Source organism: Eublepharis macularius, chromosome 2 (assembly GCF_028583425.1).
Source record: "Eublepharis macularius isolate TG4126 chromosome 2, MPM_Emac_v1.0, whole genome shotgun sequence".
NCBI lineage: Eukaryota > Metazoa > Chordata > Lepidosauria > Squamata > Eublepharidae > Eublepharis > Eublepharis macularius.
Genome location: NC_072791.1, coordinates 74227833 through 74253668, shown reverse-complemented (window position 1 = coordinate 74253668; position 25836 = coordinate 74227833). Strand labels below are relative to the sequence as shown.

Here is a 25836-nt window from a genome sequence, read left to right as displayed (position 1 = left end):
AAGAAGAAACCTAAGTAGGAAATAACTTTTGCATGCAAAAAATAAGCTGGGGGGACTCTGAAAAGAAAATTACAATTTGCGGGGATAAAAATTTTGTGACAGGTTAATTGAAGGATAAATTGTTTTAGGGGACCTGAAAAGAAATATTGGTGGAAATAATTGTTGCGGAGGAAGGGGAATGAACCAGTAGAAGCAGAAAACAGGTCAATTCACATGGGTTAGAGGACAAGTGACCGTATACTTTTTTTGCATAAGAATATATAAACGTCTCTGAAGGATCAGACCAAGACCTGCTTAGTTCGGCATTCTGCTTTTTTGCAACAGTAGCCAGCAGATGCTGACAAGCAGGACATGAAAAGCCTTTCTCAGTTGAGTACTACAAGGGACAGGCAAGAAGAGGCAGTATACCTCTATATGCATGGAGCCCCATTTTAGCTATTATAAATAATGAGTACTGAAGCCTCAGTGACACTCGCAACACTCCACAATACATAGTAGGTTGCTGTGAATCCTCCCTGAAGTCCTATCAACCTACATTCACATCATGGCTACAATCGAGAAGACCCATATGTGACATTTACAATATAGCCACTCTCCATTTCATTTTCAGCAGAACAATCTTCTCTTCACCAAACTAAAGAGAGTATGTGATAGGAGAAGCTTCAACACTGTCTTTCCACCAATATCCTGTGTAAATTAGTCTGACTCTGACACACCCCATGAAACCTAAAACTCTACAAAACAGCTCTGCAGGGCATATGTCTAGGCTGTATGAATTAGTAATACAAAAGATGTTCATCTATGTATGTAAACACTGACAAAGCCTTCCATGCCTGCAAAGTGTAACACAATTATTCTAAAGTAATTTCTTTTTGTTGTTGATATCCTTACAGAAATTCACAACATAGCAGAGTATTTACTTGATACATAAGGTACTATGTAGAGCCCTGTATATTAAAATATCCTATGTTACATTAGTCTTGCAGAACTGTTTTTTGAGACTCTGAGTCATTTTTTTTTACTAAAAAAGTTTCCCTATGGAGCCACAGACGCACTGACACAGACAACTTACTTTTACAATACAATATGTTTTTGGTGGTTGGATATGTTTTTGCAAACATATCAGTTAACACAATGATCTTATGGGTAATGTATATAATTTGACAGAGAACTTGCAAGAAAAAATATTAGAATTAATTAATTATAAACTAGTGAATTTCTTTTCTTTAGAACAAATTTAAATCTACTGACCACTTAAATAAACCAGCCCAACTATTATTAAATGAACTCACACTACAACTTTCTTCATTCTACCAAGACAACAGATTCAAACCTATGTATGTTAATCCAGATGAAGATCTACAGAGTTCAACACTTGCTCCCAAGTAAGAGCACAGAGAATTGCAGCTTGGGAAGTTATTTTCCTTGGTCCAAGTATTCATGGTTTATACTGTACATTTTCATGCCAATTTATGGCCTTATAGCAGAAGTGTTATCAAAACACACAGTATGCATTACCATCTCTTGAAATGCCATGTTAAGATACAATGAATATTCTCTTAAAACATCAGGTAACTGGTAATTCTGATTTCTTTGGGTTTGAAAAAACTGGCTGGTTCTAAAATTATTGTTGTATGGGATTTTGGGGAAACATACCATAGATGGGGGAACATACCATAAATGTACAACAAAGAGCAGCCAATTATTTTATTATATTGGTGTAGTGGTTAAGAGCACAGGACTCTAATCTGGAGAACCGGGTTTGATTCCCCACTCCACCACCTGAAGCCAGCTGGGTGACCTCAGATCAGTCACAGCTTCTAGGAGCTCTCTCAGCTCCAATCACCTCACAGGGTGATTGTTGTTGTGGGGATAATGATAACGTACTTTGTAAACCACTCTGAGTAGGTGCTAAGTCATCCTGAAGTGTGGTATATAAATCAAATGTTGTTGTTAGACAAGAGATTCAGTTTGCCTGCAACACAACATAATTATATTAATGCCAGACTCATCCTAAATGTAATTATGCAACAACAAAAAACAGCAGCCTAATGCATCAAACCTCTGCAAGTTACTTTAAGTGACTGAAAGGTAGGGAGCAAGTTGGAAAATGACCAAGAACCAACTGAGCCAGGAGAAATGTCCAAAATAGTTTGATATTTTGAAGAAAAAGTGCAACAATCCCTAATAGAAGCCCTCCCCATGAAAACATAACGCTTATTAAAAATGAGAATTAGTTCTGTTCATTAGTCTTCTCATCTTCTTTTAAACTATTCTCCAGCTAGTCGTATTACAACAAGCTTAATTCTTATCAAATACACCTCTGCAAGTACATGACAATAATAGACTGACAGCTGAATTAGAGACCCACACATGCTTCAAGATGAATAACAAGCAACAGGCCTTCTAGTGACAAGTAACAGATATTTTTGAGACCAGAAATGCACTTCAATAGACCAGGCTCAGGCTCACCTTCCAGACTGTGATTATGCCCATGTTTAAAATGTTGGAAATAGCAATGTCTGGTGTACAAGAAGGAAGAAGAGAAGACCCTTCCATACAGGGGGCAGCAAGGATCAGTTAGACAGGACAGCGAGGGGAGCACTTCTCTTGTCTCCTAAAGGTCATTTTCTTGTCTTGTCTCTTATTGGGCTAAACAGGGAAATATCCTCCTCTCTCACACACTCTTCTACTATGCAGTCAGGCAGACAGGATCTCTCTCTCTCTCTCCCTCCTCTTTACTATCTGATATGTAGTTCCTAAATAAACTCTTTTACACCTTTAATCAGTACCACGTAACTACTGCTGTGTTATTTGCTACTCTGCCAAAAAAAGGTAGTAAATGTTAACTTTTAAATACTGATTTTTTACACAAAAGGTCAGTGGCTATAACGTGGTCCATTTTATTGAAGAACAAACTTTTAGGTTATAGTATAGTTGTTTTCTGCCATATCTACCCCTTTAAAGTCACTGCAGTGTTTCTTAAGCATTATGAAATCATACCCTCTCTTCTAAACCTGCTAAATCTTCTCTGTCTCCCGAAATCCAGCACGTCCCATGCTTTTCTCCACTTGTGTAGCTTCTGAACGTACACCCTACTTCAGTGCCCCACTAGAGCAACTTCTTCACACACATGACATCTCTCCCTAGGTCCTAGCCTTCCTCTTCCCATTCACTAGATCTCTAGCCTGAGAAGATTTGTCAGGACTCCTTGAATACATTTCTCCCTTCCAGAAAATGCTCCATGTGTGCATATCTACAACTTAGGAAACCCTGACCTTTGTCTATTTATAAGCTGGATATTCCTAGTAAAATAAAGAACTATTTTCACTCTTGCACAAATACAGAGGTATCCAGTGTTCTACAGTCTGAATAACATTTGTTATCAAAAAAACACCAGACAGCATTCTAGGCCACTGGTCTAATTGCAAGTAAAGTCCAAAGGGCAGTATTAGGAATGGGACTATCAGCCTTTCATTCAGAGACCAGCTCAGTCATGGACATACCAGGTAGCCCTCAGGAGTCTCTCAGTTCCCCATACATAAAAGAAAATGAGAACAGTGACTCATGTCAAAAGGCTGCTCAGAGAAATAACAGGATAAGAAAACGCTTAACATGCCCTGAATATTAAGGTAAAGGTGAGATACAAATTTCAATAAGTTTTCTAAACTGGCCCCAAACTTTGGATAACTCAATGAGTTAATTTAAAATAAACCCACTCATCCCAGTGAGTTCAATGGGACTCACTAAAATTGCAGCTCTACACATCTTGGGCCCAGTATGTAGCTTATGGGACACTCACTGTGCGAGGTTAATTTCACAGGGCCTTTTCAGTGGAAGCCTCAGTGCTCTAGAATTCACTTCAAAAATAAACCCATACGCCAATTACTACTGTGTTTTATAGAACTCACTGTATATATGTCAATACACCCAAGTTTAATGTGCAGGCAAACCTCTTAAGACATTTTAATTTAACTGAATATTTGCTCTTGCAAGTATAATAGTACAACATCTGGGTTTTGATGGAATTTTTATTGTTATATGCTGGTTTTTTGTAAAGTCTACTAAAACATTATTGTCAAAATTATTATATGAAATAAATAATTTTAATTAATTGGGAAGAAAATTTCTTTGTTCTACTCACATAGATTATCTCATTTTATTATAAACCAAGATTTATTATTTGGCATATTTTTAAAAATGGATGAGAATAGTGTGCCAGTTGGTAACATCTTTTTTAAGGCTGATCAAAAGAAAAACTGCATCTGTCAGTAACTACTGCTGCTAGATCCCATGGCCAGCAGTTTAACATTTTCACCACATGGACTGGGAATTAAATGATGAGCCTTTTCCCTTTTGATCTCTTGCCAAGGTTACCCATCACAAACTCAATTCTCCAACAAGTACCTCAGTTTTCATGGCTTATTTCTCCTGCTCTTGTTGTCTCTGTGAAGCCTTTTCAAGCTTGGGTGCAGGCCACTGACAAGAGTTCTTTAATTAACTTGGCCTCCATTGACAACATTTAAAGTATGCACACATCCTTTTAAAACCAGGCAAGGGGAACAACCAAGTACTCTCTAAGCACTACGTTCTTGCGACAGAAAAATTCCCCTCTCCAATCAGGGGGCTTGGGCCATGAAAACATCCTTTAAAACACTGTGATAAAGCAATTCCCTCCCTTCACCTCCACATGCCACTCCTCTGAGAAGCAGTCTTGCCTCCCCTAATTCTCTTCTTGTCTGATAAAATGACCAAAGGGAAAGAAATGTTTAACAGCTCAGGATTCCAGAGTGAGCTAATACAGGATGCCTTCGGTTATTGCAAGGGGGTGTGTGAATGTGAAGACGCTAGATAGAACGCCTCTGAACATCTCTCCCCCGCCTCCTGAAATTTAAAAATGGGATGAATGTTACCATTTTTGGACATGAGTTTTGCTCAAGCCCGGCCCTTAAACCGCACCATTCAAAACTGAAGTGAGCTCCATTCCTCTGTGGAAGAGATATGTGTGGGTTGGCGACAGGAGGGAGAATGTCGCTTTCCCCTAATAAAACCAAAGTGAAACCATTCAATCAGTCCCCTTGCTAGCCCAAGAAGGCGGCAGGAGGCGAGGGGCTCTGGCTTCTTAGAATGTTGCAAAGAACTGGTGGGCTTCCCAATGGGGGGCCAAAGAGCCAGACTGCCGGGGCCAGTTGCTTTTTCATGTAGACAAAACTTTGCCCTGCTGCCTGTTTTCTGCCTTGGCCCCTCAACCGTTCCCTGCACGATACATTTTCCTTTGGAAGAGAAAAGCGTAGCAGTTGATAATGGCCCCTTGTGGCAGGTAGACACGTTGCCTGCCCTGCCGCCCTGCCCTCTGGACACGTCCGGCTCTAACCTGCAAGGCGCGGGGCCGCCCTTAATACACGGCAAGCAGCGGCAGGGCGTGCAACCGGCAGCCACTTCCCTATTAGAACGGCCCCTCCAGGGAGGATGCTTGGGCGGTTGCATTGCGAAACGCCGGGCGGGGGGGGGGGGCGGCAGAGCCAGCCTGTCTCCCGGCGCTGGAAGGGGAAAACATCTGTTGCTCTAGAGCGGCAGCAGGAGGGGGTGGTTGTGACAGAGGAGGAGGCAGCAACTTCGGAGCTGCCAGGTTGAGCAACACAAACGACTCCACTTCTTTACCTTGTACCGCACTTTCATCACAGACCGCGTTATTTCAGCAATATCTCCCCCCACCCCTACGGAAACCGTCTCTTCTCCCTTCTCCAGCAACCAAAAGTCTGCATTTCATACATTAAAGGGTAACTGTTTTTTCTTTAAAGGCTGCAAACAAGCCAGGACCTCACAAAACAGATACAGACTTACTAGCAAAGAGCTCAACGTCAATCGGCTTTCCCCCATTATTTTTAAACGGCGTTTACAATGCCCATCTCCTCCCATACTCTCCAGTTCGGCAGTTAAGATCTGCCTGCTCGAGCCCTGTTCGCTTTGCCCCTGCCCCCAGAGGCCAGGCACCTTGGGACGAGAGACAGGGCATTTTCTGCGGTGGCACCGAGCCTTGCAATGCCCTCTTCCTTGAGGCTTGCCTGCTGCCTACTTCATTTTCTTTTAGGCACCAAGCTAAAGCGCACCTTTTAAGCCGGGCTTTTAGTTAGGGGGTTTATCTCATCACCTCTTTAATGGTCTGCTCTGTTTTAGGGGCAGCTTTTTTCCTGCTACTTATGTCTAATGGCTTGTTTTTATACCGTGGGTTTTAATCGTAAGCCGCCTCCAGCAGGACTCTGAAGAGGCGGCATGAAAATACAGACAATAAATAAATACAAGGCATGGTTAGAGAGGAGCATGGCATTCATTCCCTGCCAGACTGGGGCGGGATAACAGCTCTAAGAGGCCAGATTCGGTCCAGGGTTGCCTGGCGCAGATGGAGAACGCTGAAATGGCAAAAGCTACGAAGGAAAGAGCGAGGCAAGCAGCAGTCCGGGCCGGGGCTTCCTACAGGAAACCTGCGAGGCGACCAACACCCCTCGCAGCAGCTGTAACGCTCCTGGATCTACAGCCTGGGCGGGGTGGAGGGAAACAGGCAACCAGGAGCAAAGAAACATGTGCTGATGCACAAGCTCGCCCGCGAATGTCGCTCTCGACTTCTAGCCAGACGCATCCGCCCACCCACCCAGCCCCGGGTGTTAAACGGCTCCTCTAATAGAGTTTTCTGCAGCCTCCGGCAACACCTTCCCAGGCTGGAGGTGGGAAAACCTTACCTTTCTCTGCTGCTTTTCCCAGGCTGGATCCAAGAGTAGATCCCTGTCCCAGTCTTCCTCTGGCTGCATGTAATCGTTGGTTTGCTGAGAGTCATAGTGATCCATCTTCGCGAGGCGTGCGTGTGCGCTGGTGCCTTTGGTTTTGCTTGCTTGATGATCCCCTCCCTTAAATGAAAACGCCCCGCTCGAGCACAGAGAAGGCAGCTCCGGCAGCCAGACAGCAACCTAATCTTTGCATACACCGAAGGAGGAGGGACCAGAGTGGCAGGAGAAAGCGGCCCTGCCTCCGGCGTGACCCTATTGGCTAAGTGGAGTTGCCCAAAGTTCAGTTTAGAGGACCACCGAGGTTCCCATTGAAACTCTCAAGTGCCAATCACAACTTCCAGCCGCTGTTATAGGTTGATTTTTAAGAGCCTCCCTCCCTTTTCTTTGTGCATGTGACGTCTGAATTGCATCGGCTTGGTGGAGTTAGCGTAGTGACGTCTCCTTTTACCGTAGTAGCAGAAGGTTTTGAGAGAGAGGGATATGCAGTTTGAAGCTTCTAGTTCCTGTGGTGTGCTGCAAACACTGCAAGAAACAGTCGAGAAGAGTAGTTTTCTTTAAATCGAGCGTGAACGTTCTCTCTTCTGTTTTCTTATACGAAGTATAAACGTGAAGCAAACTTGTAAAAATGAGGATCCCCCCGTCGCTATCTGTACCTTATTTAGACCGTGATTCTGCGTGCATTAGTTTAAGGGACAGGAAATTTGACTGTGGTTTCTATAAACATTTCCACTTGGCAGTTCTGCAAAATCAGCCTGTGATGGGGGAGAGGGGGCAAAAGCGCATGCAACAAACTGCGAGATTTTAACTGGAACTAGTAATAACACTTTTTGCAAAAGTAGACAACGCTTTTCTAAGCACTGACGCCTCATTCCTATTCAAACATTGTTTGAGGGATACTTTTAAAGAATATTTTCCTTTATAAGCTGTAAAAAGTTAATATATTCTCAGCTGTGAAACACTTGAGTCTGTAGTAGTAACATTAAAAATTGACTTGGAACAGACCAGACTACTCCAACATTAAGCAATCGGAAAGCTTTTGTGAAAGCTTTCCTGCAAAGAATGGAGACAACGTGCCTCCTTTGATGTATATCGCGCCCTCCCAGCCCCCCAGATCTGGTATTTTAGAAATATACTGTCTCCATATATTTCTATTTGATTCTCAGGACTGTTACCAGTTTATAGATCTGTCCTCCATTAATTTATCTAGTCCTTTTTAAAACCCACCATGGAATCATGGCAGTAAATTCCAGAAGTACTTCATTTACTCTGTTCGTTACTGAACAGTTCTAGATTTATTGGGAGTAGGAGGGTTGCTTTTCTCTCTGTGTTTCTCCCCCCTGCAATGATCTGTATAACTTAAGAACAGAACATTTTTCAAAATCTTTTGGTTTCCACTGTTCTATTGCTTTGTTTTCTTTAAAAAACAGTACTTAGGGGGAAAGGGTGATAATATTCTCCACAGAAAATTGCAACTTAACCCCCGCCCATTTCTTCTGGGCAGAAATAACTTAGGGAAAGAAGAGGGTGGGTGATGGAGTATGATAAATTTGCTAGTGTTTGGCTCAAAAAATGTAAGCTCCCCAAAACGTTGAAATGTTTTAAACATAATATGGTGTCATGCTTTTTTCAGGTAATATTTATTTACAAGTGGGGGCATCTCATTTCCACCACCACCCCCTTTTTAACCTTTCCCCCTTACACCCCAGACATCCTCTCCCCTATAGCCCAGTTGCATGCTGCCCAGTGAGTCAGGACTAGTTGCATGGTGGGGAACCTACAAGGACTTGTGTGGGGTACGTCAATTTTTCCCTATATACATTTGTCCAAACTATTTCCTCTTTCCCTCCTCCTGGCAGCTTCTATATATTCACCTTTCCCTATGCCCTTCTGTCCTGCAAACCCATTAAACAACTTACCTTTTATCTGCCCTCTCATCTTTACCTATATTTCTTGATTTACGTCATTTACATACTGTCTTTCTCCACAGTGGGGGCCCAAAGCAGCTTATATCATGTTTCTTGCTTCCACAGTATCCTTCCAACAACCCTGAGATGTACATTAGGCTGAGAGTTTCTGACTGGATCAAAGTCACACAGTGAGCTTCCACAGTAGAGCGCTGATTCAAACCTGGGTCGTCCAGATCCTACTCTGAAACCATAACCACTACACTACATAGGCTTGGGGGGGGGGGCGCTGCTATTGAACTGTGGCATGACTCGCCAGGCCTGGGTGAGTCATGTATGCCATGCGTTATCAAGCAGCTTGGTGGTTACTGGAGGACCTGGCCCCCATGAATCCTCCCTCAAAGGCCAAAACAACCCTGGAAAGATCCCCGCCGCCGCCGCCTTTTCCTGACAGAAACCAAGCCTGGAATATGAACCTGTTACTTGGTTGCCTAGCAATAGCCACTCAGGGTATTTGGTTAAAGCTACAGGAGCTCCTTTTATCATTTTGGGTTTTTTAAAAAAACCCAGTGTGTGTGTGTGTGGGTTTTTTTAGGTTTCAGATTTTTTTCTGCAAACCTGAGACATTTTTCAGGTGTGTAAAAAAATCTGACTTGTCCATTCATGGCTCCAGTCCCCAGATTTAAGTATCCTCAGATCAGGGCCACTTCGCTATTAGTATATAAGATTTAGAACATGGTTATACCACCTTTCCAGGAAACCTGCTCAAGTTTCATATTTTATTTTCTATTAACCCTACCTCCAATGTTGCTGTAATATGCAAATTTAGTACAATTGCTCTCTGTAAAACTGCAGATCAACAATTACTTACTTTGAAGCAATCTCAAACTAAAGTTCAGCTGTGTTGCTAGGGCAGCTGTTCCCTGGATGGGGATGGGGAATCCTCTGCTCCCAGCCTATGCCTCCACTGCTACTCACCTAGCTGATGGGGTGGGGAGATCCTGGGGAATGGGCCCAGGAAGCAAAAAACTTCCTGAGACAGTGTGCAGTAGAGACACATCCCACGGGCATGATGATGCCACTTCCTCAAGTGACGTCATTGTGCCCAGCCGCAGGCATGCTCCTCCACTCCAAAGGGGGAGCATGCCCACTAGCTGGCACAATGACGACCCCTGCGGAAGTGAAATCATCAGGCCCATGGGGTGCACACCTGCTGCGTGCTTGAGAAAGTGATGTCATCACACCTCCTAGGAACATGCCTGCATGAGGAGAATGGCCAGCTGAATGCTGGGTCAATCCTATGTGTTGCATAACTGAAATTATGAACATGGAAATATTTGAGTGTGAGTTTCGAGCTTCTTATTTGTAAATAATCATTATTCAATTATTTTAAGGTTGCGATATTATAACAGAATGGTTCAGAAAAGTGCTTTTATAAAGGCAAAGGGACTGTGGACTATATCATTATGTAGGATGTTATTTTCTATTTGCTGTTTTCTACTTATTTAATACTATTTTCTGCATTGCTTCAAATATCTTGTCTAATACTCTATACTTTGTTTCAGATTTCTGTAATTGCATCTGTATCTTCCTATTGATTGCAGCAACCTACATTGTATAATCCCCCTTTAGTCTCAGTGAAAAAGGTAGATTTTAAATAAATAAATCCTTGGCACACTTGGAATACGTTCACTGACAGTGCAATCCTAGGCAGAGTTACACCTTCTAACTCAATTAAAGTCAATGAGTTTAACAGTACAACTCTGCTTCAGATGGTGCTGTGAGTGAGTTACTGCATTTTTTTCTCTGTGTGGTGAATCATGTCCTACTTGACAAATGTCTGGAGGAGAAATGTGAAAGAAATTTATTATTCATTGATTTAGATTATTTTTAGCTCACTCTTTCAGCCAAATGGCTCTGAGATTTTTCTGTGTTGTTTTTATTAATGCACATACACATCAGTACACCTAAAGGTGGAGAGGAGATGTGAATTGAAAAGTACTGCAAACCGCATGCACCACGTCTCAAATTAATTGTAGAGATTCTTTAGACAGAGCCAATAATGGAATGAGAAGTAGCTACTTATCTCTAGCCATTTCCTTTGTCTCTAGTATCCATCTCTTCGTGTCACTAGGTTGGTATTTGTTCAGTAAGATACTGTCCTCAATACAATGACACCAGCTTGACCTTTTATTTCAGGTATGAAGATGTCTGTGCAAATCATTATTGTCCTGTGATCAACATCAGTCTGCTCACAAAGCACTGGAACCACAGATTGTGAGAAAGGAATAATGCTCCTGCCACTTCAGGAGAATATAATTTGCTGTTCTATAACAATTCTTCCCGCCATTCTTGACATTTAAAGGCCCTGTGTCATACTGATTTCTTTGCCCTTTCCCAGTGTGCAATGCTGTAGTTTTACATGTTACATACTAAAGTGGTTTTATTTTTCAAATGTTTATATATAAAACTAACATATCAGAATTTTACCCAAACACCTGCAATTCTTTTGCCTTCTGTTTCCTTCTGTGACATCAGCAGGGTGGCATTCCACCAGAGATGCCACATGTATAAGAATTCTTGTATACATGTGAAAATAAACAAGTCTCCAGTGGTTCCTTAAGTACTAACAAGATGTTATTCCAGGATAAGTTTTTGTGGAAGTAAACTAACACTGGAAGTAAAGTAACCTAAAAGCAAGTTCCCTTAGATCAATGAAACTTGTTTCCAATATATGTGTGCTTGTGAGGAACTGAAACAATTTGACAATAGGAAACAAAGTGAAACTGCATTGTACTAGTTAAGAGATGCCCATTACCTAGTTTAATGTCTCAGAATTGAGCCAGAACACATATTAGCACTCAGTGTAAAGAAATATGGGTTCCATAATAACTATGACAGTGAAAGCCTGGATATGATATTTAGTTCTTAGATAGCAGTTTTCCAAAGAGATGAAAGAACTTCATGAACTTTTTTCCAGTAATTTTTACACCACCTTTGTAAAGATAGGCCATTGCTATTTTCAGCTGCATTACAGGTGCAGAGCTAAGGCTTAAAGGCAGGATTTGACTAAGGCCACACCAACAGTTTATGGCTGAACTGAGATGCGACTAACCGGTAGGCCAGTTCTGGTTACATAGGTGCCATATGTAGGGACACTAAGTTAATGGCACTTAACTACCACGTGCATCCCATGTCTATGCATTTTTCTAGGAAATAAGTAACACTGAATTCAATAGGGCTTATTCCCAGAGGTATGCAGCTTTCGTATGTTTATGTTCAGGGTGTGTCATAGATAAATTGTGAAAGCAATCGTTATATTAGCTTGCTACCCAAAACAACATAAAGTTGTTGGATGACTACTGATATTACTGTTGGTTTTGTGTTTATTTCTTTAGAAACAGGTCCAGCCTAAGGAACAGGATACATTTCCTGAATGTTACATGGTGCCTTGTTTCCAGTTTTGACTTTTAGCTGAAACCATGCTTCACATTTTGTCAGTGTAAATTATTTGTTTCAGTGATGAAATGTGTCACAGTGACATTACACCAGCAGCTGTTAGACATACAAGTAACCAAGGAATATGTCAAAGATGTCAAGCACCCAGACAGCAGGTAGACAGCAAGTGGCAACAGACAAAAAAGAGACAGAGGCACATGGCTGAAACAAAATCCTAACAGAATTCCCCTCACCCACAAATGAATTGTACAAGCAAGATATTTTCTCACCTAACAAGGCTTATATTAATTTTCACTAATCCCCTTAGAGGATTTTTAGTGGCTTTTTCTTATGAGGTTTCTGCCTAACAGTGCAATCCTAAACAGAGTTCTATCTTTTCCGTAAGTCTACTGAAGTCAATGGGCTTAGAAGAAGGCTGTAACTTTTCTTAAGATGGCACTGTAAAGGAAGCAACAGGAAAGCTATAGAGTGAGCCTGAGAGCAGGTAGACACAGGCCTGTTTTAGGAACTTGTACAATTGTGCCTCATCTATTTACCTTCCCATGCCCTATTAACTTCATGTATTGCTCTAGGGTGGTATAGCAGATAGAACCTTGGACGTGGACTGGGAAGATTTTGGTTCATATCTCCACTCAGGTATGACATTCACAGTATGATCTTGGCCCGGTAGCTAATGACTCTCAGGTATTGTATACAATTGTACATTATATGAAAACTCACCACCTCATCAAACACGTCTACACCTTTCCAGCACCATACTTAGATCTGCCTGTTTATAGCAGAAGCTGGCGAAATACATCTGACTGGCTGTGGTTGTTATGCCATAACCCACACCTGTACAATTCTAGGAACAATTCTGCAACCTGTTTGTCATTGATTTTCCTTTCCTTCTAACAAATACAAGGTGATTAACATAACATAAAATTGATTAAATGTATATACAACACATTAAAAACAGTAAAATGTAGACAGCGTATCAGAAATATGTGTAAGGTGCAAAACAGATTATTCAATCAGTGCTGGAATCGCTGGGAGGTAGGTGTGTTACTTAGGGCAGGGACAGTCAGACTCACCAGACAGTGATGCCTCCATCCACGGGGACTTCTGCATCAATGCATGTATCTATATAGCTTCAACCTAATGTACCTCACAATGTTGTGAGCATGCAGTGGAGAAACCGATTCAATGTCCTTCCTTCTTGGAAGGAAGGAAAGGACACAAATGTGGTACAGATCATGAACATATATTTATTAATTAAAATATTCATATCTCACCTTTTCTTGTAGCTCAAGATGGCTTATATATCACAGTTAAACTGTTACAATTTAAAACCAGTAGGTTAAATTCCTATATACCTCCTCCCCCACAGGCTGTAGGACCCCGATGAACTCACTTTGTAAAAAGGAAGACTAGCTGTATACAAAAACAGGATTTGAGTCTAATGGCATCTTAAGAGACCAATAAGATTTTTCAAAGGTATAAAATACAGAACATTTCTTCCACATATATTTCTTTGGTTCACTTAACTCAATATACGTAGACTAAAATTCAAGGTTGCTGGGACAATGATCATTTATTCTGGGTGCGGAACAAGAAGATTACATATAAAAAGAGTTTATTAGATTAAACCATACATTTTCAATCCTACTTGGCTGAAGGGAAAAGGTTGTGTCAGTTACAGCATGAGATTAAAATCACGGCCTTTTTCATACTGTAGAAAAAGCTGCAGTTCCAACACATTCAGCTAAGCTCTCGATTGCACTTAACTATGGCAGGGATCAGTGATCAAGGAACTTCCAGTTGGTTGTTTATCCAGATAGCATCCAAATTGTTCCATAGATGCATACCTGTGACCAGGAAACTCTCAGTCCTAAGGTGGTAATTTTTCTATCTGTTTTCTTGTTGACATGTTTTCAACTGTGCAGAACAAAGTATCTGATAACATAAAAAACTTTAGGTTGGTAATTTAATATGTATCATTTTGATTTCTTTAGAGATAGTTTGTGTTCACATGTGTTCTCCTATATACATCACATGTTTTCTCAACTTGATCAGCAAGTAATTACATTTTGGCGAATGTGACAGCAATGTTAGAAGTTAAGTAAATACTTATCAGAGAATCAGAAATAAATTGATGTTACAGATAAATAATATTAAGAGTCAGTTCCATAGGTCTTTAAGATGGTGGCCTTTCTCTAGAACATTCAGGAAAGAACTGAAGAACAACATCTGAATTTTTTGAAGAGAGTTGGGGATTTTCAATAAGAGAGAATCAGTTCACACATATATTAATATTTGTTCCTAATGAAAGCCAAGTGGCAAATACTGTTGGAATTAAACCTGAGAGAACTAAATTCATTAGATACTCTTAAATGACAGTATTTTAATTAGCAATATAAGTTATTCAAACAATTTTACATACATTATATCAGTAATCCCCACAACAACCAGTACAGTAAGCCAGTGTTGTTACCTCTATTTGGTAGTTGTTGGTGGTAGTAAATGCTGTCAAGTCATAGCTGACTTATGGTGGAACCCCCCCCTAAGGTTTTCAAGGCAAGAGATGGACAGAGGTGGTTTGCCATTGCCTTCCTCTGCATAGTGACTCCAGTCTTCTTTGGAAGTCTCCCATCCAATTACTAACCAAGGCTGCTATGCTTAGCTTCCAAGATCTGACAAGATCGAGCTTGCCTTAGCTATCCGGGTCAGAGCTATTGTTGTTAGTGATTGAGAGAATATTGCCAATGGTCAGTTTATGAGTTCAGGCTGAGACAAGATTTGAATAGGAACATTCATACTCTTTTGCTACAATACTTTACCAATTTAGTCTCTCTTTCAGCTTTACGTCTCCTTCTATAAAAGGGCTTACTGTTAATGCAAGTATTTTGTGAAGATCAGGAAGAACTGTACATTATTTTGTATACTAAAAATACAATGGTTAGAATGAATATTCCGGCAGTGCAACTAAAGTCCTGTGATCTGGCAATCAGCATTGGAGCTGAACAAAATTTTACTTCTGCATTAAAATGGACAGACTAGAATCTACATGGACTTATTTCAGAGTCTTTGGATGAGCTCAGTGACTGTAAATCAGAGATGTCTCTGTTTCAAACACTGATTTGTTACTAGAATTTTAACACCGGACATCAAGCAGACTTATGAAAACTACTTGATACTTTAATTTTGTGGTATAGCAGCCCTGTACTGATGTGGTACACCTCTTATGACAATGTAAGTTGCTGTGAGCTGAATTTCAGAGCTACTGAGCTAAGTTTCTCAGATCTAACAAGATTGGATTTCTTTTTAATGTGTGTCTGTCAAGGTTTAACTTAAAGTTTAACTAGTCAGGGTTAGCTAACTTCAATACTAGTGCTCAGCCTTGCAAAGTATGTAGAGTTCTTCCTTTTCACAGTAACCACAGCCCCCATCATACTTCTGCTAGGGAGAATTTCCAGACAAAAGTTTCTACACAGGCTTAAAACCTCTTGGTTTTAAAATTAAGCAGTAGCTATAGCAGACTCCAGCAGCCCAAACAGCCCAGTCTGGCCTGAGCTTGTCAGGACTTGGGAGCTTCCCAGGCTCAGGCTGTCAGTACTTAGATAAGAGACCACCAAGGAAGACAATGGTAAGCCCCCTCTGCCTTGAATGCCCCAGACTACGAAGAAAGCAGCAATAGAGGGTTGTAGTTGTCCCCTAAACCCGAAAAGGTTCAGGCTTATGCCTCCAGAACCTGCAAAGAACCTCTGTCCTGAAGCACGGGGAGATGCAAGAGCAGAGCTGTTCTGTACAGAACCCCAGCATTGCAAGTATTCTATCCAGAGTCAGCAGATTTATTTATTTTGAGCACATCCTATGTTTCAGAGGGCTTGCTTTAATTCCAGGGCATCACAGCCCCCACACATTTCCACCTCTCTTAATTTTTGTAACATACAGTAAATGTCCCCTATGTCAAACAGAGTGTTGTTTTCTTTTGTTTAAATTGGACCAGGCAATCGTAATTATTCCATGGGAGGAAGCCTTCTGAGCGTTTCTGCTGAGCCCAGGGCATCAGAAACCTAGCAGAAATAATTGGTTAGAGTATTTCAGTGGTGCTTGGGTGCAAAATTCAAATCCAAGAAATCCCAATTTTAGAGAACCCCATGAACAGCTTTCTCTGCCAATCCACAGGGAGCAAAAAAGCAGCTATTCCCTTCTAGTACGATCCAGACTATTAGAAAGGAAAACCCAGGCAGATCCCCGGAGTTTTTCTGCCTAGATCCCCAACCCCACATGCTAGCTGGGAGAGCAGTTCAGCCTGAGAACGTGGGAGTCTTCCTGGTGCCACCAGGAAGTGAATTAACAGCACATTGCGCCTCACTTTTTCTCATATGTAGAAGCCAGGCAAAGCATCGGGCCTTAGCAACCGATCTGGAGCTGGTTGCTTTTCTTTCGAGGAGCCTGCCAGGAAAAGGCTCCAGTCCACCTCCTGGAAGCTACCCCTTTCTATGGTGGGAGCCGTGCCCCTCTCCTCATCCCCAGGTATGGGGTGATGGCGGCGGCTGCGTTTACTCCGAGATATGCTGCATGTGCACAGTGTATGCACACGGCCACTGGCTGAGAGTCCGCCTGAATTAAGCCCCGCACGTGCGCAGCCGGCGAAGCGGCGAGGGAGAGGCGAGCCTGTCCATTTCCTTTTCAGCAGACGAGCTGCGAGGCGCGGCATTCCAGGAAGGGCTGCTCCCTGGCCAGCGTCGGGGCTTTGACTTTCCTGCTGTTGCGCAAGCCGCAGAAATGTGCGTCTCCAGCCTGGTGCTTTTCGGGGTGGGTGGGAGACTATCGTAGCCTTCTAAGGTAAGGTTAACTGTTCCCTACAGCGGGCTCTCGCCCTGCCCCCCACCCCGCCCCTTTCCGCTCCTGGCGCTCAGCGACCGGGCGGGGCGAGGAAAGGTGACAACGCCGCCTGCCTTATATGGGCAAGTGTGCATACTTGAGGCTACGTGGGAAAGTGGCGTCATCCCGCGGGAAGAACTGCTGCAGGCGAAGGGCTCAGCGCGAGGCGGGAATGCCTGGGCCAGTCGGTTCACCTCCAGCCCTCTTTGTCATCCGCATCCGGCGATCCCGAGGGCTCGCCACGAGGAGTCATGAGCTGGGGCGGGGGAGGCCAATCTCGCAAGGCCTGCCTGACCACTCTGCGTTTGAAGCAAACCATGAGCTTCTCTAGACCATGCTGAGGCAGTCGCTGTGAGAAATAGCACTAAAAGTGAAAGGACAGCATTAAGTCCTGCCCTTTAAACAACAACAACCTGGATTGGAGGCACACTGTATTCATCTTGCCCGGCAGCCAGAATGATGAGTGACTGGGGCATTTGCTTTTATAAATCCGTTGCAAAATTAATTTTGAATTAATAAAGTTTTCCCTGTGGAGTGTGTCTCAATTATTATGTTTAAAGGGTTAGTAACCAGCATGGGTAGTGTAACCACCATTTGAGAAAGTCTTTGTAATGTATCTAAATTAAGAAAACTGCAGAAAAAGTCTATCCAAAATAGCGAGCTCTGCCATGATTACATGGAGAGAGGACTTCTTGGCAACCAAATATTTACTTTGCATACAGAAGGCTCCAGGTTCAGTTTCTAGCATGTGAAAAACCTCTGCAGAGCTATTGCTAGTTGGAGTAGCAGACAATACTGCATCTGATGAAGAGAACTGTGGTTCTCGAAACCTTATGCCACAGCAAAGTTGGTTAGTCTTAAAGGTCCTACCAGACTTTTTACTGTTTTGCTACTACAGACTAACACAGCTAATTCCTCTGAATACTGACCTTGGTAACTGAAGAAGTGAGCTGTGACTCATGAAAGCTCGTACCCTACTACAAAGTTTGTTAGCCTTATAGGTGCTACTGGACTCTTGCTCTTTTTTACTGCTACAGACTAACATGGCTACCCATCCTAATTCTGACCTTGATAGACCAATGACCTTACTCAGCCCCATTCACATGTTAGAGTGATTGTGTGTACATCCTGCCAGTATGTGCATCTGTTTGTAAGAAAGAGCCAATGCATATTCACTTTACAAATAAAACCAGGGACCGGTACCTGGATAAATGTGAGCCTTGTGTCACATGTTCAGCTGAACATATGCTGACTGTTAACATGAGAATTACTCAATGCGCAAAGAACAATTGAGTGTACACACCTAGACTGTATGTGTGTTCACTGTAACTTGTGAACAGGGCTGGTGTAAGACAGCCTAATGTGTTCAAAATAATTCACTGTATCTACATCCTTCCCCAGTCTTCTAGCTTTGTAAGCCTGTTGGCAAAGATAGTAAGCTCCCCCCCCCCCCCTGCAAACATTGTTAAAGATCAGGTTAAAATTATTTATTAGCATGTTTTATTTCAGGGACATTTCTTACTTGGTAGCTGTTGCCAAATCTGGTTTGGGAAATTTCTGGAGATTTGGGGGCAGAGGCTAGAGAGAGTGATATTTGTAGACAGGCGGGAGCTCAACAGGAATGTGATGCCATAGAGTCCACCCTGCTCCAAAGCTGCCATTTTCTCCAGGGAACCTGATCTCTGCATTCTGGAGATCAGTTGTAATTCCAGGAGAACTTCAAGCCCCACCAGGAAGTTGATAACCCTACTGTATACTGGTTTCCTTTGAAAGGCCCTTTTCTGGGGAAAGATTGCTTTTTATTGGCTAGTACTTTGGCCAATGAAATAATTCCTATGGCAAGAGAATGAAAAGCATGTGAGGGTTAGTCTTGCATAGTTTGGGGTGAGGTTTTTAAAATGTACTTCCGGAAATGCTGAAATGTGCACACCAGTCATAGATGGAAGGACCACAACACTTTTCATGCAACTTTTTAAAAAAAACTTGAAAAGCCAACATGCATGGAATAGTTTTGCGGTGATGTGTCATACAATCAGTGCCCTTGGCACAAGTGCCACAACATTCAGATTTCAATTTATTACTAGCTGCCAGGGCTACAAGTAGTTTCCCAGCAACTACATCCAGTGGTTTAAATCTGGGAAATGGTTATTCTGCCACAATGGAAGCAATTGAATAGATCTGTCTGGTTGAGTCACAGCTCTGAAGTTCCTCTCAGGAAAGCCACTGTGTCTGGATCAGCCCTACAATGCTGCTGTTCTTTGTCAAACTCATTTGACCATTCACTGAACAGCCTCATCCACAGCCTTGACCTAAACAGCCCATGGCCAAGAGCTGAAACTTTTCTCCTTAATCTACACCTTAGCTTTATTTTGGTTCTTGACTTCTGTATCTATTTATTATAGAAGCCCAGAGGAACATTTTTTGTCTCGGTTTTCAGCAGCAAGTTTCCTTCTGATACTCTGTATCTGAAAAATAAGCATGTAAAACAAGTTTAAATAAAGTTTGCAATAATAAACATAACCTGGCAGTACATTCAATTTAACCACATAACTTACTTTCAAAGAAGCATGCATACAACCATGTTGGATTAAAGGCTAAATATCTGAAAAATGTCTTCTCTCCCTAAGAGTTAGCTCCCCCAAACTTCATTTTTTCTTCTTTCTCAGTTGAAAGCACAATTACGGTTGCCGACTGGAAAAAAAATTGTTCCATTAATATAGGCTTAGTGTGTGGCAATAGGCAATGGAAGTTTTTCATAGTATGGAAGTAAGTAACATCGCATTTAAGTCTCTGTTATATTAGACGTTTTACTCCAGGACAGCTGGTGACCCAACTTTGACTTGTCTACCTACATTCCTCTCAGTTTTTCTGACAGTAATGCTCATTTCCCCCCATCCTTAAATCTAACAATTTATGCTACATTCCTGTGTTCAAGGAAAGAGCAAGGAAAGAGATGAGAGAGCTCAGTACAGAAGTCCAGCGGCACTTTAGACTTACATTTATTCCAGCATGAGCTTTTGTGAATCAGAGCTCAGTTCTTCAGCCATGCCACCAGCCTTCTTGTTTTGGGGTTGTTGTTTTTTTGCTACAATAGACTACCATGGCTACCCCTCTGGGATTGTAACTGAGCCAAGCCATCACTCTCAACCACAGAACAAAGGAACTTCAGCAGGTGTCACTTAAGTCGTTCTCAGCTGAGCTGCAGAGCCAGGAGCATGGCTCAGATCACAGGAAAATTCACAAAAGTAGATTTGCTTAAAATTTAAAATAAGCTTGTGGTGGTCCGTGCAGGAACAAATTTGCTTCATTTTTAGTTAGTTAGTGCACCATCCTAAGAACACTTTCCTGGGAATACCAAACATTGGGCCCTGACCTGAACAGCCAAGGCAAGCCTGGTCTCGTTAGATGTGTTGGAAGCTAAGCAGGATTGGCTCTGGTTAGTAATTGGATGGGAGACCTCCAAAGAGGCAGGCAATGGCAAATCATCTCTGAATGTCTCTTGCCTTGAAAATCCCAGTAGGGGTTGCCATAAGTCACCTATGACTTGATGGCAATCTCCACCACCACCCAGGCCTATTGGAATTCAGACTGGACCTGCTTAGAATTGCCCCCTAAGAATCAGGAGCAGTGTATTGGTGACAAAACTTCAGATTGTGGCTCTGTTTGTACAAACACAAATTTTAGGATCTTTAGGAATTGAAGTACCCAGGCATGCTGTAGTGCAGCCTCCCAGCCAATGCTCATGTGGAGTACATTTGCCTTTAGGCTGATATAAAGAAGAGACAGCTTGAGCCCCTCCAAATGCTTTCATTTACAGAAGTGTTCTCATGAGTCACTCTAGTGACGAAAAGCTAAATGTAGGGAAATCTACTTGCAAGGCAAAGTCAAAGCAACAGCTTGGCCCACTTTTTGCACTGACATTGTTTGCAGGCATTCTCCCCTGAATGAGAAGTGTAGAACGAGGAACATGGTTTTATTCCTCCTAAGAATAATTCAAAAATATGTTTCAAATTTTTGATGCAATAATTTCAAGTTAAATAATTGGACTTTGCTTTTAAAAAGAAAAATGTTATGTTCACAAAAAAATAATAATCCAGTTACCTACTATGATTGTGAGCATGGAAGGTTGCTTAAAAGGGCTAACAAGGCAAAGAGATCCAGAGGAGTTAGTCGTGTTAGTTTGTAGTAGCAAAATCAAAAAGAGTCCAGTAGCACCTTTAAGACTAACCAATTTTATTGTAGCATAAGCTTTCGAGAATCACAGTTCTCTTCGTCAGGCAAAGAGAGTCAACAACAGCCCAAGGGCTGAATTCTCCCCTGCTCTTATATTGCTATTCTTTTCTTCCCCACAGCCAATTGGTTGGGGACTTCTCAGAATGCAGTCACACCTGGAAATGTTGCAGCCCTACTGTAAGCAAGAAAGCCTGATTCTGACCCTAGCTATAATACAGGCAGCATCTTTGCTGTTGGAATGTCTAGTGGTCTGTGGTACTTGTATTGTAAATTTCCCCCAAGGACTCCTGCTAATGTAGTCGTCACGTCCACTCCACTCATGTTGAGTCATTTCTTCAGTAGTTTTGGAGGTTTTGGAATAGGGGGGGTCTTCCTGGGATGAGGTTTACTTTTTTTTTTGAAAAATTTTTTTATTGGGTTAGAACATTATTTTTACATTTACATTCAATTTTCCCCAATTTTTTCATCTCTAACCCCCTCCCTTTCCCCCCCTTTTTGTTGACTTCCAACAGCTTTCCCACCCTTTGTCCCCTTTCCCTTATTTTTATTAGCTTCCTCTATCTAAAACAAATATATATTCTCCATTATTCTAAGCAGTACATCCTTGACTATTTTTAACATTGTATGTCCAAACTGTAAGTCTTTGTTTCCATCTTAGATAAACAATTTATCCCATTTTTCAATTTCAAATATTTCTATATATCATAAACCATATAGATCATACATTCATTTATATCAAACAATTTGACTTATTCTCTATATATTACTCATTCTATCTTTTTGTAATAATTCTATATATCTCTCATCACGTAATCAATCAATTTGACCCATCTATATCTTCAGACATTCAGTTTGGTACAAAACTTACCAAAAAGAAAGAAAATATTGTTAGTTAATCAATCCTTATATTTAATCCTTATAGTTAATTATTTTCTCTATGTTCTATTTATTAACCTGTATATATCTATATATATATCAATCTATTAATCTGACTGCTTATTAATTCACATTTATCTCTTCTCCCCCCGGTAAAGTCTCCCCCCTCTACTTCAGTACTTCAGTAGTTCTCAAACTGCCACAGTTTTCCTCCCACCTCCCATTTCTTCTCCAGATATTGTTTCAGCTTCTCCCAGTCTGTGTTGAACTGCCCTGAGTCCAGATCTCTCAGTTTTCTTGTCATCTTGTCCATTTCAGCCATATACAGCAATTTGTAAGTCCAATCTTCAATAGTTGGCACTTCTTGTACTTTCCATTTTTGCGCATACAAAAGTCTAGCTGCTGCTGTCATATAAAATATCAACGTCCTGTGTTGGGCTGGAATTCCCTCCATTCCCAAGTTCAGTAGCAGGAGTTCTGGGTTCTTATTAATTTGAAATTGTAAAATTTCACTCATTTCTCTTATTATTTCCCCCCAGTACTGCCTGGCTACCTCACACGACCACCACATATGATAGAGGGAGCCCTCATGCTTCTTACATTTCCAGCATTTATTAGAAGTATTCAAATTCCCTAGCGCAATCTTCTTTGGTGTCATGTACCAACGATAGATCATTTTGTAGATGTTCTCTTTGATATTAGTACATGTCGTTATCTTCATTGTAGTTTTCCACAAGTATTCCCATGCCTCCATTGTTATTTCTTTATTAAAGTTTATAGCCCATTTCACCATTTGTGTTTTAACTATCTCATCCTCGGTATACCACTTCAACAGTACTTGGTATACCTTGGATATTCTTTTCTTATCTTCTTTAAGAAGGGTCTGCTCTAGTTCCGAATTCTCTATTCGTATACCTCCCTTTACAGAGTCCGAATTATATAAGTCTCTGATCTGTCTATACTGGAACCAGTCGTAGTTAGGTGATAGTTCCTCTTGTGTCTTTATTCTGAGTTTGGATGCTTCAGTTTTAGTTATTTCTTTGTACGTTAAACATTGTTGTTCATTATCAACAGCTCTCGGGTCTATCACCTCATACGGAACCACCCACAAAGGAGTTCCTTCTTGTAAATAAATCCTGTACTTCTTCCAGATTATATATAAACTTCTCCGAACAAAGTGATGCAGGAACATCGAGTTGACCTTTACTTTGTCATGCCATAAATATGCGTGCCATCCAAATATTTTTTTATATCCCTCTAGGGCTAGTAGTTTCTTGTTCTTTAATGTCATCCATTCTTTCAACCAAACTAGGCAGATTGCATCATGATAAAGTCTCAGATTGGGCAGTTGCATTCCGCCTCTTTCCTTTGCATCTTGTAAAACTTTCACTTTCACTCGAGGCTTCTTGCCTGCCCAAACAAAATCTGATATTTTCCTCTGCCATTTTTCAAATTGTTTAGAGTCTCTGATGATTGGTATTGTCTGTAGCAAAAACATTACTCTTGGTAACACATTCATCTTAACTGCTGCAATCCTGCCCAACCATGACAAATTCAGTCTATTCCATTTAATCAAGTCTCTCTCTATCTGAGTCCATAGTTTTTCATAATTGTTTTTGAATAGATCTATGTTCTTTGCAGTTAATTCGACTCCCAAATATTTCACTTTACTTGTTACTTCACAATCCGTTGTTTCCATTAACAATTGTTGTTTCTGCTTAGTCATGTTTTTGCATAGTATCTTTGACTTCTTTTTGTTAATGAAGAAACCTGCCAAGTCTCCAAACTCCTTGATCTTATCTATCACTCTTGGCATGTTCTCCAATGGGTCCTCTACAATTAACATTATGTCATCCGCAAATGCTCTGACCTTATATGAATAGTCCTTTATTTTTATTCCACGAATTTCCTCATCTTGACGTATTTGTATCATCAGAATCTCCAATACTAGAATGAACAACAATGGAGATAACGGGCAACCTTGTCTTGTTCCTTTACTTATCGTCAGTTTCTTGGTCAATTCATCATTCACCACGATTGCTGCAGTCTGGTCTCTGTAAATTTCCTTAATTGCTCTGATGAATCTTTCTCCCAATTGTAGCTTTTCCATAGTGGCAAACATAAAGTCCCAGTTTAAATTATCAAACGCTTTTTCAGCGTCTACAAAGAAGAAACCAACCTCTTTGTCACAACGCTTGTCATAATATTCAATAGCATTGATCACTGTCCTTAAATTATCTCTTATTTGTCTGTCTGGCAAAAAGCCTGCTTGTTCCTCCTCTATGACTTCCGAGAGCCACCCCTTCAATCTCTCCGCCAATATCTTCGCAAAAATTTTATAGTCATTATTGAGTAGCGATATAGGTCTATAATTTTTCACATTAGTCAGGTCTTGGCCCTCTTTTGGGATCAATGATATGTTCGCTTCACTCCAAGTGTCTGGAATCCTTTGATCCCTTAAAACCCCATTCATCACCTCTTTTAGGAATGGTGCCAGTTCATTAGCCATTGTCTTATAAAATTTAGCCGTAAGTCCATCTGGCCCTGGCGCCTTTCCTAGATTTGCAGATTGTATTGCCTTACTTATTTCCTCGTCAGTTACTTCACTGTTCAACTTATTTCTCCAAGCTTCCGAGATTTCTGGAAGTTTGGTTTTCTCCAAATATGACGTTATTGATTCTTTGTTTACTTCTTTTTTATTATACAGCTTAGCGTAGAATTTATAAAAGGCTCTACTAATGGTAGTCTGCTCCAAATACGTTTTGTTGTCTTCACAAATTTTATTTATTATTTTCTTTTCCCTTTTCTTCTTCAATTGCCATGCCAGGTACTTTCCAGGTTTATTAGCACCCTCAAACGCTTTTTGATTCAGTCTTTTGAGATTCCACTCCAATTCTTTATTGCTCATTGCTGTTAGCTGTTCTTGAAGTATTTTAATTTCCTGGTGTACCTTCTTTTTCCCTGGTCTCTTTTTTAGCTGTATTTCTTTGGCTTTTATTTTCTCCTCAATCTCTTGTCTTTTCTCCTCTTTCTTCTTTCTTGCTCTACCATTTAAGTCCATTAGTATGCCCCTTACAACCGCCTTATAAGCATCCCAAACTTTATTGGTTGGTACTTCTTTATTCACGTTGTATTGTATAAAAAACTTTGTCTCTCTTCTCAATATTTCCATATTCTCTCTTTCCTGTAACAGGTCCTCATTTATTCTCCATGCTTTCCTTTTTCTCCTTTTTCCAAATTTCCACATAATTGGGTTGTGATCTGAGCCTACCATCGGCATTATTTCTACCTCCTTAGTCCATAACGCTAAGTCTTTTGAGGCCCAGATCATATCAATTCTTGATAATGTAGAATGCCTTGCAGAATAAAAAGTAAACTGTCTACTTTTAGGATATTCTCTCCTCCATACATCTTCGAGAGTCTCTTGTTGAATCAACTCAAAAAAAAGCTTTGGCAATAGTCCTCTTTTCTTTTGTGCCGTTGTAGTCTTTTTGTCTAGTTCCAAGTCTGTCACTCCATTGAAGTCTCCAGCAAGAATTATCTGGTCATATACAAGATCGTCTAAATGCTTCCTTAAATCCTCAAAGAAGCTTTCTTTTGCACCGTTAGGTGCGTAAAGTCCGACTACCAACACTCTCTTTAAATTCCAAATGCATTCCACTGCTACAAATCTAGCTTCCACATCTCTCATAACAAGTTTTGGCTGTAGCTCC

General features: G+C 41.1%; 1 protein-coding gene across 5 annotated transcripts in view; it reads right to left on the bottom strand.

The window, feature by feature from the left end:
• The window catches only part of ACTN1 (actinin alpha 1), a 128151-nt gene extending 121191 nt beyond the window's left edge, over positions 1-6960 (bottom strand). For all 5 annotated transcript variants that reach the window (XM_054970349.1, XM_054970346.1, XM_054970347.1 and 2 more), the window contains exon 1: positions 6738-6960. In XM_054970349.1, coding sequence (XP_054826324.1) covers positions 6738-6842 — 105 coding nt within the window. In that variant the 5' untranslated portion in view covers positions 6843-6960. The remainder of the gene's footprint in view (positions 1-6737) is intronic.
• Positions 6961-25836: the final 18876 nt, after the last annotated feature.